At 42.1% G+C, this 13,974-nt stretch overlaps 1 protein-coding gene and 1 pseudogene across 1 annotated transcript; both read left to right on the top strand.

Annotated features, from left to right (window-relative positions):
* Window positions 1-1,054: 1,054 nt before the first annotated feature.
* cd28 (CD28 molecule) lies at window positions 1,055-4,209 on the top strand. The gene is made up of 5 exons (XM_086221315.1): window positions 1,055-1,272; window positions 1,904-2,151; window positions 2,440-2,596; window positions 2,690-2,853; window positions 3,989-4,209. The coding sequence occupies exons 1-5, from the start codon at window positions 1,200-1,202 to the stop codon at window positions 4,034-4,036; spliced, it is 690 nt and encodes a 229-aa protein (XP_086077441.1). The 5' UTR covers window positions 1,055-1,199; the 3' UTR covers window positions 4,037-4,209.
* Window positions 4,210-10,342: 6,133 nt separating this feature from the next.
* On the top strand, window positions 10,343-11,722 carry LOC147252435 (uncharacterized; annotated as a pseudogene).
* Window positions 11,723-13,974: the final 2,252 nt, after the last annotated feature.

The raw sequence follows: 13,974 nt of genomic DNA on the forward strand, positions 1-13,974 counted from the left end.
TCTCTCCGGGAACTCCTGCTTCCTCCCACAGTCCAAAGACATGCAAGAGGGGACGAGGTTAATTAGATAACCTTTACAGGATAAACGGTATAAAATGGATGGATGGATCTTAGCTCTATCAGTAATAGAAGAGAGATCATGTGTTGGAAAGTTTTTTGCATAATGTTTATGTTCTGGGAAATTAAATATATGGTAGTTCTGATTGAGGTTTACTGATGTAACTGATCCAGGTTCATTCACACCATCTCCCTCTGGTCCAACCTCTCCTCTGTCCTCCGGCCTCCCACTGCATCCTATTCTAACAATCACCGCTCGTCATCTGTCATTCTATCATGTATATCACATTCAAAAGTAGCACTGTCACAATCGCTCCTGATCATCTCACCTGGGCAGGCTCAGACCCCTCCTGCAGAAGGCTCTGCCAGCGTCTGCTCCAGCCTGATTCACACTGCTCACAGAAAGTGAACGTGCATCGAAACCCTCATCCGAATAAACTGCGTTATTGCACAGTCTTGTGGTGAGGTTTTCTCCAGCTGAACTGTATTAAGGGTTCTCCACTGTCCAGACAATGGGGATGCACTGAAAAGACTGAAATGGACACAGGCTTTGTTCAGGGGCTGTGGGGTGAAACATGATGAATCTAACAGAAAGAGACACAAGTGCCGTCACTGATTTGCCATCGAAACCAACAGATTACTTAGAAATGTTGGCACTGTCTTAGATAATAGAGGGAAATTTTCATCATCTATGAGGAAAACCGTGATTTTGAAGAGTCCCAATTTATAATGTTTTTTGATTTGGCTGATTACAATTCAAGTGCAAATCTTAAACATTATTGGAAACAAATTACGCAACTTTTACACCAATCAATGTTTTATTTGTTATGTCTTCATGGGTGGAATTTTCAATGTTTGGATGAGCAGTTGAAGGCTTTATCACTGATAGAAGTTCTCCTCAGTCTTCTGGTGAACTACAACTGGTTTGAACTGACATCTTGTTTTTACTGGTATAACTTCATCATCATTTCCTGCGTGCTGTCACAGAGTTTCCACGACAGAGGAGGGAAATGAAAGAGCATAAAGCTGCACTATTGTCAGTTTGATTGATCAGATATTTTCAGTGTGAGTGTGAGGACATTCACTATGATTTTGTGAGTTGTTAGTGGCTTTCTGTGGGTTGCTGTGTAGATACACTGCAGGATGTTCCTGACCGACTGTATGACTGGATGGATTATGTTGACAGTTCTCAGCCCCTGCGTGCACGTGTGGAGCGGTGAGTACACACAGTCTTTGTTGAAATTAAGCATTGATTTAAGGTCAAAATCAGTATCAGAAAAACAACAACAACAAAAAAACAGAGGTTTTTTTTTTGATGCCGCAGGAAAGTTGTTCAAAGTGATTATTCGAGATGTCACAAATATGTGACCACTGGGTTAATTTCTCAGAAATAACCTCATCTCAACATCCATTGAATTATCGTTACGAAAAACAGAGCTCAAGATAGGATTTGCTAAATGCTTTTCTCAAGGTTTAACAAACTAGATTGATTTTGTTCGAAATAAAGGAAAAACCTGTTCAGATTTCATCACATCAAACTGCTCGTCCCTTAAGTACGCGACAGCAGTGCTGATTCATGTCAAAATTATGTTATTATTTGATTATTCATTAACTTTTCTAGTACAGCACTGGAAAGCTCTGTAATTCAAGATCAGTCATTCTTACTGAGTAACATATTAGAAATAAGGTAATTTTATCTTCATCAACAGATATTGTAGGATTTGGGATTACAGATTAGTAAACCTAATAAGGGTTATTATTATTATTCATATTATTATTATATTTCTATTATTTTTATGGCTCCAACTACTGAGATGACAAACCTCTAAACTTTCTCTTTTGCCCAGCTGTGATGGTGTCTCAGCCGTACAGGGTGACGGGCATCAACGGAACCGCAAAGATTAAGTGCTTCATCTACCCCCAACCTACCTATCAATCGACATCCCCCCCCAACAACCACTCTCCCTACCCCTACCCTGACCCCGAGGAGCTCAGAGTGAGTCTGCTGAAAGGTCTCCATGGCCGCCAGCATCTCTGCTCGTCCATCCTGAGTGTCACAGAGCAGAAAGAGATAAATGTGGCGGGAGAGCAAGAAGTGAGTCTCACATTAACAAAAAAACTATGCAACCTAATAATAACCTGGAGTAAATTTTTCTTGAAAATGCGCATTTATTATTCACCGTATGAAATGCATTATGACAGTCGTCAGAAAAGAGGTCTGACCTCTCTGAATGGTCTTCAAGTAATTTGGCTTGGATTGGAAATCAGATGCATTCATCGTTAAACAAAATAATGTCTCATTTATTTGATAATCATTGAAATATTTCTCAATAGGTGGCTTGTCCTGATTGAAATAGGAACCCTGCTATCATGTCTGTTCCAGGCGCAGTGCTATGCTCAGGTTAGAGACAGTGCTCTAGAGGTGACAGTCACTGGACTGAGGCCTGAAGACACTGATATCTATCGCTGTGATATCGAGGTCTTCTACCCTCCACCTTATCTGCGGCTCACTGGCAATGGCACACTTGTTCATGTCCCTGGTAAAAGCATCCTCCCACATTTAACCTTCAGACACACATTTTCCATCCTTTGCTCAGTCTCTCAGTGTTGTTATTAATCTCCTTTGCCTACAGACAGCTCTGGCTGTACCGTGCAGGATGCTCAGACACAGATCTCATTCCTGGGTTACCATGACGGACATGATGAGGACGATAAGAGGACAGCATCAGTCAGTGTTCCTGTGGTTGTACTGGTGATACTGGTCACATTTGTCATCATGATCATTATCTTCTTACAGGTCAGAGCATTTTTACTTTAGATAATATAATTCTGGTGCAAATGCTTTTAAGTCATTTATTATTACCTGTATTAGAATCAGTCAGGGGTTTTGATATTTGTATGGACTGTGGGACTGTTGATTTATAAAGCAGTTATATAACGTGATGGCACGATGTAGACAGCCCTGAGTTATGCTGCCTCATCTCAAAAGTGGTAAATTGTAAAATCTGATGATTAAAAAAAACCCAGCATGATTCTATCAAAGTGGTGTGCCGATCTGTTTACTTCACAAACACGATGCCTTTATGAACCCAGCCTAACGCCAAAATTTTGATGTAGTCTTCTATGGGCCATACTGCACCCCCTTACCTGTCTGCGTTCCTCTGTCTTTTCCCTGACTTTCTTGCCATTACATGTGAAATAGTTTAGAAATCATGAATCAATCATCTATAAAGCAACTTGCATGTTTTGGTCTTGTTTTTTGCAATGCTGAAATTCAATATCTACAGTACATATGCACTGGGATCAATATTTACATTTTTGAAACAGGAAACACCCAGACACACTGTGCTAGCTCAAAAGATGAGTTAGTATAGCTTCTTCAAGACAACATTATGCTACAGTGAAATTAACAACCGTGTTCGAGTTGTGACAGGAATTGGGGTGTTGAGTGTAACTAATAGCCATGCTTATATTCGGCTACAGTTTTACTGCATGAAATTAGCTTCAAATAGAGTCTCACTTTAGCTAACACATTCCGGTAAAGTGGGACTGTAACACAAATTGTCTTTTGGAAAAAATTAAGAAATATATGAATGTTTTTTTTCTGTGTATAGCAGTTGATGAAACTAATCCAGTCGTATAGGATTTTACTGCATTTAAATTCCATTTCCAGCATGGTGATTGCAAAATGGAATATAAAACGCCACCTGATTTTCGATCTGGTTGCGCTATAATGGCCTCCTCTGTTGAAAGACCACACTCACTGTGAGGATGTCGCATCAAACAAAACCATAGTTTATTCGCAAGACGTGTTGTAGCAACAGTGTACAATCAGCTGTGATTGGCTGTTGATTCTGCTCATATTTATTTCCTAGAATTCTGATTTGTTCCACTTCACCTGAACTCATCCTTTGTGTATTTTCTATTTGCAGACTCTCAACTGTCAACGAAGGAGGCGAGTGACTGAATTTCTTCTCTGACTGTAGAACAGATTTATAACTGAACTGTGTTTTAAGCTGTCATTTTACCACAAATATTTTCCAAGTTGCTAAAATGTTTAGTTATTTGATCACAACTTCATCTCTTCAAGTATTAATATTTTTACCTTTTATCTGCAAGTTTTATTGTCATTGCATTGTTTGGCAGTTATTTATGTTGGATATTCCCTTAAAATATATATATTTATATATAATTTGTGTAATGTGGTTTTGTTTGATTACATTTTATAAAGGCATATTCACATCAACCTGCAGCATCCTTTTTTACTGACAGGATGACAAAAAAGACAAACAAATAAAAAACAACCCACCAAAAGGTATACACTGATGTTTGAATTTGGTTGGGGTTTAATGGAAACCTTTTTACGAAAACAAATGTTGATAACTAGACCAGGGCAGCTGGCTCAAACTGCAAAGGGTACCCAGAGAATGTACTGTAGGTACGTAGCATGGCTGTTGTCACACCATCATTCACTAGCAGCATCAACAGAATGAATTTGGTGGTCGAAGCGTGAAAATATTGGTAAGGACCAGAATAATGTGTGCACTGTGGCCTTCACTAGAGAATACATATTCATGACATATTTATGCTGAGGCACATGTGAAGACAACATAATGTAACGGTGGCGTTATGTATGTATGTTTTAAGACGTAATTTCACCGTAAAATGCCGTTAAAATAGTGTTTTATTTTGTTTAGAAATTATCCTTGTGTATCCAGTAGAGGGCGCTCCGACTCCTCTCGTGTCATGCTTCACAGCAACCCCACAGAGTGAGAGAGTAGTGTACGGTTCTGAAGAGCCAACAGCGCATGCGTAATACAACTGAGCAGTTTGCCTCGATGGTAACTTTGTAATACCTAGTTTGTAAATTTGTGTCCGTCATGCTTAACTGATATTATCAGTCGAGCGTGAGTAAGTTAGCAAGTTTAGGAATTTAAGATAACCTAGCTTAAATATCAGCTACCTTTTTAAACTTTTTTTTTTTTTTACCTTGCTAAACTATTTAACCGAGTCACTCACGGAACCGTGAATGATGTAACAGTAATATTACAGTACCTCAAAGTCAAATAACGCTCACTCAGGCAGCTGCATGCTATCAGACTAGAATCGACTGGAGCGAATAAGGGTAACGCTTTTAGTCGCTGTGCAAAAACCGTTGAGGGCAGCATTTGTTTTCAGCACTGCATGTGTTTGTTTTGTTTTTGATTTTTTTACTTATGTCGTTGAGGAGGAAATTGCGTTTCCGGTCGAAGTTATAATTTCATGGAGGAAAGAAAATGAACGCACGTTGAGGACATTTCAACAGAACGCTTTTTATCCACCTGCCTCTTACCTACAGATATACACTTAGTGACGTCTTAATTAGACCCTGTGCAATGAAATGCAAACCAATAACAGCAGTATTCTACTTCAGTAAATGTATCACTTGGTAAATGTTGACACTGTCAGAGAGAGTTATTTGTGTTTAGATGATAGTGGGTGTTGCCCTTCGATTTAAATATTTGTAAGGTGTTTGGAACTACAATTAAGCCATCAAATCAGGTATTATGTCTTCTTTTATATGAAAAATGTAAATAGTTTCATGTTCCTAATATCAACATCGGCCCCCAAAAATCCAAATCGGTCAGCTCCTCGTATGAATGTATAATTTCAGTTTGTAGATGTCTTCAGTCCAGGACTCTCATCAAATTTGTGAAATCAATAAAAGAACATGAGTTTGTGTTCAATGGCCACACGGTAATAGAAATGCTGTTAAACAACAACAACAAAAAATCCCCCAAAAATTCTGACATTTCTTACCAAATTTGATAGACAAGCACCTCTGAAAATGGCCTCTTTGGTAACAAACACTCAAGAACAAATGAAAGCAAAACATTAAAAACAGTGCAATGGTTAAGATCCATCAACTGCTGATGTGTCACAGATTTCTGCTTGTCTCCCTCACTCGCTCGCTCACTCACACACAAACACGCACCTTAAAAAAGAAGCAGAACATCTGAATAACAGGATGTGGACGACAGGCGCTGACTCAACTCACAGTAGATTCAATGAAAAGAGTTTATTTCCTTTCAGAGGAACTTCGTGCTAACCAGACTACCTGTTGGGCTCTCCTTTTCTTATATGCACTGTGGAAAAAACAAAATCAAGAGAACGCTAAATCATCACGGTATAAAACCAAGTCCATCAAAGTTCTGGACCATCAATCTGTCTGGTTAGGAAGTGTAAGAAAGAGTCAACGGCTGGAGAGAGGAGGCAACAGCAAGCCATAGACAATTTCTCTCTCCTTATCCTTCCGGACAGATGTTTCTTAAGTTTTCTCCATTTTCCTAACATGGCTGGTGTCCCTATCCCTATTGGTAGCATGAGGCAGTACCTGTACTGTGTGAGAACTGTTTTACCCATGTGACTGATGCCGGCCTCATTGTGACTCCAGCATCATGCAACGGTGTCAAAGACCTCAATGTGCTAGCCAGTGCTACCTTGACTGCTGCTTGGTACTAGGATGAAATTCTCTGACTCATAATCAGACCTTATGTTGGTGCAGTGGGCCCCGGGTTCCCTCTTGGTGCAGAACAAGGACTTACCTCATGCGGTGAGGGTGTGTGGGCAGTTCTTCCACGATGAAAAAATTGATGCCCTTGACTGTTCTTCACTTCTCCAGATCTGAAACCCACACGAGTACTTCAAAAACAGCAAAAATAATTATACTTGTGGTCAATAATAATAAATATTCTGGCTTCAGTTTACACCGTTTATCCAAACAAGTTTTTTTTTCTTTTTTTCCAGTTTATAAGCTGGAGTTTCCACACTCTTCACTAGAACTGAAGAAGCCTCTCGGATGAGAGGTGAAACGTCTTCAAGATAAACTTACGTCCAGTTGACCAGATTTTACTTCGCTTCGATCTTTTTTCCAGAGCTTAATTTTGGGCAATATTTCAAAGTAAGGGTGGATCATATAACCAAAGGAAAATCCTCTGTATTTCATAGGTACAGAAAGTCCAACATTTGCATAATATTCCTCCAGGACTCAGGACTTTATTGTCATTCAGCTACACAAGATAAAGAAATAAGGAGCTTTGTTGCAGTCTGTTGCATCATTCACCACCATCTTTTTTCCGTCTGCAGACATGAACTACTGAGGGTAAACAGCAGGGTGAGACAAAGACCAGCTAAAGTGTCTGTTAAACATTTGCTTTACCTCCTTGTGTAGCTGCTTGTAATGTGACATCATCAACTCTCTCACAATGTCCAAAAACAATTCAGTCAATTTGTCCAACATTTTGCTTAAAAAAAAAACCCCAAACCAATGAGAATCACTTTACAATGATGGTACATAGATAAATGGGTGCCTAGACCAGCCATAGTCTCAGTGGTGAGATGTCTCCTGGTGCAGGGAGGGGACATCAATCTTGGATCCAGAGCAGTAGATGTTTACAAGGGGGTCAGTCTACTTGGGGTTCAGATCCTGTCTTCCTCAGTGGGGGCCAGGATTGTAGAATTCTTTCTGTCAGTGTCAGGACCATGGATACAGGCAGTGCAGTTCCAGTGCCATGTACCATTATGAGACCTGGTAACAATGTCTGTGTTTTTTCCCCAGAGTCAGTGCAGTATTTAACTTCCTACTGCTAAACCTATTATTCCATCATGTCATAAGTAGGGTTCCACCTGTCCATCTAAATCACTGAGATTCCCCCTTTGGGATGCTGAATCATCTAAGACCCCAGTCCATCTTCCATCACTACATTTACTCAGTTCCACCGTCATCTGTCGTGACTGGGATGTTGCTTAAGTGCCTCTTGCTTCCACCCTGCTACTGCCAGTCGGTACCTCTGCCAGACTGTGTGACTGACATGGAGGGAACATGTCTGCAACACTGCACTTTTCATCACCTAATGCTGATATAGCAAGTAATCACAGCTCCATAACTGTCCATGGCTCTGGAGGGTCACCCATCTGTGTGAGGGTAAGAATGGATTGGAATATAAAGAGACCGCATTATCCTAGGGTTGTGGTGTGGGATACTGTAAGATATTGGTATCGAACCAAGTGAATACAGGGCCAGTATTAAAGGTATCAGTATCACCGATACAGTACCTGTATCGGTGATACTGATACCTTTAATACTTAAGGTTGATATATCATCAAACAAATCATTCAATATTTCGTTCACAGTTAACACAAAAGGATAATTACATATTCAATCAAGTCGGAGCCACATTATATTCAGTAGACTTGTTTCAATTTCAGTGAATGTATTTATTTAATGTATTTTTTGTACCTCTGTTATGTTATCAGTCTCTACACACTTCATACTTGTATGGTTATGTGCTGTACATATTTCTTGGAGTTAAATTGTTCATTTCATAATCTTTTTCTAGTTGCACTTGTGATTTTAATATATCTATTTATCCTTATTGTCATTTTGTGTGCACTGCACTTGCTCGTTTGCTACTGTAATTATGTAAATTTCCCCACTGTGGGATGAATACAGGATTATCTTATTTTAAATAACACTTATCAATGGAAGACATGTATAATATAAAGGTCTTAGTATTTATATATTTTATATTTTTTGAGTGGGCTTAAGTAACATGACCGGTTGTACTTTGAAAGTTAATATTAACTGATACTGAAGATGACCACTCTTTTCTTCCTGGACATTCTCTGCCAGACTAAAAGACCTTTGTCAGTAACCTCTGCCGCTCGGTCGGGGGTCTGGGTCTGGCGGGGCCAGTGAGTGGGGGGTGTCTCTCCTCCTCTCTGTGTTTTCTTTTGCATGGTTTTTCATTTGCTTGTATGAATTTGTTGTGTTTCCACTTTATCTTGCAACCCTTTTACAATATATACAGCTTGCTGTTGTTTCATTTCGCTTCTCTTCCTCTCTGCTGTTGGTGTGTGTGTGAGAGAGCTGAGCAGGCGGCCGTGCTGAGCCTTCCTGCTTGCTTGTTTGCCTGGCCAAACAAGCCACATGACGGCGCAACATCCAAACACAAGGGGGGGGGGGGGGGGGGGGTGTCCTCTGTGCTGCACACAGACAGTTGCCTCTCTGATGAAACCACAGCAGTCAGTGCATGTGGGAGAGAAAATGGAACTAGAGTATCAATCTCTTTACACTGGAATCATTCAATATCAATACCAACGTTGGTAGTGATATTATTGATATTTTGATTGGTCCGCCCATCACGACCCTTGGGCCAAGCATCATGAGTCCAGCCCAGGGTACCTGGAATAAGCTATAATGCTAAATAAGTGCTTGTCACTGAGGTTCAGGTCATGTTGGACAATCTGATTGCTGTGCTGTCAACTCCAGTTGTTGTGTTGCAGACACCACTTTGTCTGCTTTCCAGCAAATCTGATGATTCTCGGTGTTAAAAGGTAGCAGATATGGATGGAAAATTACATTGACTTGATGGCTGCACGGTGGTGCAGTGGTGAGCGCTGTCGCCTCACGGCAAGAAGGTTCCGGGTTCGACTCCTGGAGTTTGCACATGTGGTGGCACGGTGGTGCAGTGGTGAGCACTGTCGCCTCACAGCAAGAAGGTTTAGGGTTCGAGTCCCAGCTCGGGCACGGGATCTTTCTGTGTGAGTCTGCATGTTCTCCCTGTGCCTGCGTGGGTTCTCTCTGGTACTCCAGCTTTCTCCCACAGTCCAAAGACATCAAGAGGGGACGAGGCTGATTGATACTCTAAATTGACCGCAGGTGTGAATGGTTGTCTGTCTCTATGTGTTGACCCTGTGATGGACTGGTGACCCGTCCAGGGTGAACCCCCCTTTTCGCCCGTAGCTAGGCTCCAGCCCACCCCCCTGCACTTGATGTGATTGGCTGATTGTCAGCAAATCTGACTTGCTAGAGGGGCACTGACATGTCTCTGACAGCATGTGCATGGGAGATGTCAGTCTTGAGCTTTGGCTTCACAACGTGATTGAGATGTATCAGCAACTCACAAACCTGGGAGTGGTGAAACTTTCTGTAGAGGCTGTTTACCTAGGTGACATTGCTGTGTTCATGAGATGCTCAGCTGAGCCAACACGTCAAAGCGTGGTCATTCTTTCATTTGGCTGTTTTGGTCTATAATCAAAAATATTCTGTCCACTTGAGCCATGGTTAGTTCACAGAAACTAAAGTAGTCATTTTGTGGCATAGTCATGTTAGACACACACTACACACTAGTCATCCACCTACGATCTTACATGTGAAACAAAGAGGTAGTAGCCCGGACAGAGTGCAAGCATTTAAACATCCCAGCAAACAGCAGCAGCCAATATCACAGTGAAAATAATTCTCACACCCCCACCAAATGACAAATTCCATGGATTTTGCAGACAAAATCAGACAAATCAGTCTAGACCCTGAAGAAACCATGGTTTCAGACGATGTGACATCTCTGTTCACATGCATCCCCACGGGAGATGCTGTATGGACACTCAAGAGAAAACTCCAGAGAGACAAAACTCGAGCGAAAAGGACCAACCTCTCACCTGAACAGGTGTGTGACCTTCTTGACCTTTGCCTCAACACCACCTACTTCCAATACAACAATGGTTTCTACAGGCAAAAACACGGCTGTGCCATGGGATCTCCAGTATCCCCCATTGTAGCAAATCTGTACATGGAAGAGATGGAGAGTCTATCCTTGGGAACATTCAGAGGCCACCCGCTGAGACACTGGTACAGATACGTAGATGACACCTGGGTCACCATCAGGAAAAGTGAAGTTGAGCCTTTCACTGAACACCTTAACTCGGTGGACAAGAACATTGCATTCATGACGGAAGATGTCAAAGAAAACTGTTTGGCTTTTCGAGACAATGGGGAACTTAACATTAGGGTCTACAGGAAACCCACCCACACGGATCAGTATCTCCTGTTTGACTCACACCACCCACTCGAGCACAAACTAGGGGTGATCCGAACTCTCAAACACAGAGCACAAAATATCCCTTCCGAAACAGATGGGAAAAGAAGGGAACACAACCACATCCACTCAGCTCTCCAAAATTGCGGTTATCTGAACTGGGCTTTCATTAAAACTGCCAAGAAGCCAAGGGAGGATAAGAAAGATGAAGCCCAGAAGAAGAGAAGCATTGTCATCCCATATGTGGCAGGGGTTTCAGAGAAACTCAGAAGGATCTTTAACACGCATCAGATCCCCGTGCACTTTAAGCCCAGCAACGCCCTGAGGCAAACACTTGTCCATCCTAAAGACAAGGTTCCAAGGCATAAACAGAGTAATGTTGTTTATGTAGTCCAGTGTAACGAGGAGTGCTCGGACCTGTACAGGGGAGACGAAGCAACAACTGCACAAACGCATGGCACAACACAGGAGGGCCACAACCACAGGCCAGGACTCAGCGGTCCACCTCCATCTCAAGGAGAAGGGGCACTCCTTTGAAGACCACAAGGTACACGTTCTAGCCAGGGAGGACAGATGGTTTGGAAGAGGGGTGAAAGAAGCCATTCATGTCAAACTAGAACGTCCATCTTTGAACAGAGGAGGGGGCCTCAGACACCACCTATCACCACCTACAATGCCGTCCTTAGATCCCTCCCTAGGAGGTGCAGTCAGCTTTCACGCCTTCATTCAGGTGACCTGAACGACCCTCCAAAGAGGGCTGGGAGGGGTAACGACCCAAAACCGAGGCCAACGACTCAAATCTCCACCTAATGAGCCTCTTGTTCTGGCCTGACGACCACTTGTTTTTTGCCACCACCCCCCGGGGTGGTTATATACCTGATACTTCCCACCAGAATTTTAGAACTGAAGAAGCTTCTTGGATGAGAGGCGAAATGTCTTCCCCTACAAGAGGGGAGTCCAGTTGCCTAGTTAGATCTTTTTTTGAGAATTATGATGACCTGGATGACTGAGAATATTCACAAATCCAGTGAAAATACACGATCGTACAATGGACAACAGTTGCAACACGTAGGAACACAACATCTACGAAAAAGCAGTAAAATCTAGGTCCTCATTTAAGTCTGTGTGTTTTGTAGCCTGTTATTGGGGCCTGAGCCTGAAGGTACTTCAGGTGAAGACCCTATTATTTATCAATCTAAAATGTTTCCTGTTGGTTGAGTTGTTTTTCATCTGTCCTCTTTTCTAATAGAGAGTGGGAGAACAGCTAACGCTTGTAATGAGGCTGCAGTTAAGAAGTTCTTGATAGCGTTGAGCCGTGGGATGGCTTACATTCGCAGTCTGAATGGCATATTTGTGTCCTGCCAGCCTGTCCTATAATCATCTTTTAGTTCTGCTGATATTAAAAAAATTTTGCAACGGGGACATTCTAGTCCGTAGAGAATACGTGAGGTCTTGCAGTTCATGAAATAGTTGATGGGGAATTCCGTTTATGAGGAAAAAAATCCAAATAAATTAATTATGCTGGTCATTAACTATTAATAAGCAGCACAAAAGGGCTTGGTCTGTCTTTTACATCTGTTTCACTACGTGATGAAGGCCTGTTTGCTGAATTAAGTCAGAGCATGTTTTTAAGGCATTTCAACCCGAAACCTTCTTGCTGTGAGGCGACAGTGCTAACCACTGCACCACCGTGCCACCCTTTTATCCATCGTCGTCTTCCGCTTATTCCTTACTAGTAAGGGTCGCGGGGGGTGGAGCCTATCCCAGCATCTACGGGCAAGAGGCGGGGTTCACCCTGGACAGGTCGCCAGTCCATCGCAGGGCCAACATACAGAGACAGACAACCATTCACACTCACATTCATACCTACGGTCAATTTAGAGTATCAATCAGCCTCGTCCCCTCTTGATGTCTTTGGACTGAGGGAGGAAGCCAGAGTACCAGAGAGAACCCACACAGGAACAGGGAGAACATGCAGACTCCACACAGAAAGATCCCGCGCCCGAGCCGGTACTCGAACCCGGAACCTTCTTGCTGTGAGGCCACAGTGCTGACCACTGCACCACCGTGCAGCCCGCCACCCTTTTATATAACATTTAATAAAATAAGTATAAGAATTAGCTAAACATATGTTATTGTATTAAAATAATTATATCAATTGCTCAAAAGAATAGATTTGTCTTTTAGTCAAGGTTTGACAGGTCATCCAGAATGAGTCACGATTGTGTTGGTTCTCTCAGTAAGAGTTGCATCAGGTGTTGTTTTGCTACTGTTTTTCTTGCTTTGCATCATGAGTTTGCATCATATGCTCATGCGTGTGGAATATGAATTGTGTTGATGTTAGTACATGAATGTTTTTCTTTACACCTCTGATTGGAAATATTCCCCTGACAGTTCTAGCATTGACTCAACGATGTTGCAACTCCATGCTTGTTCAGAGTGATTCTTAAGAGAGCCATTAACTGTTTGTTGTTTCTAAATCAGTCTCAAGGGCTGGGGTCAGTCAGGGAACAGGAAGTCTTCGGAGGAAAATTAAGCAAAGTGTTTAATAATGAAAACAGTCAACAAAAGTACGTTCTGTGCCCGGAAAGTTCAGGTGCCCACTTGAGGCAAAGCAACCATTTTTGACATTTTGCAATAGAACACTGCTATAACTGGACATGTGCAGATCTTTCCCAAACGTCGAACTTTTGATGACAGTCCTGGCCTAAACACATCCACAAGCTCATCACGTGATTTACAGTAGCATATTACAGAGTAACTTTGTGTTCTCTAGCCCCACCCAGTGGAGACAGGTGTTGAGGTTAGCGCCACAGCACACTGAGTCAGCAATAAAAATAAATCCAAATATATCAGGTTTCACCTCCTCCACCACTTGCAGCCTAAATTAGGGTCAATCACAATCATGGCAGAAGCCAAAGGTTTGCTTTTGTGGAGAGAAGAAAGTGAAGTATGAGGCTTCCAGGATTATTTTCAGCTGCAGTCCTCTGAGCTGCGCATTGGTTCATGTCATCAGTTTACAGGCTCTGATCCTGTTGTGGCACCACAGGTCTCTCTGTTCT

The sequence above is a fragment of the Aulostomus chinensis genome, chromosome 12 (genome assembly GCF_037954235.1).
Source record: "Aulostomus chinensis isolate RoL2024-O1b breed Wild chromosome 12, RoL_Achi_v1.0, whole genome shotgun sequence".
In the NCBI taxonomy this organism is placed as follows: Eukaryota; Metazoa; Chordata; class Actinopteri; order Syngnathiformes; family Aulostomidae; genus Aulostomus; species Aulostomus chinensis.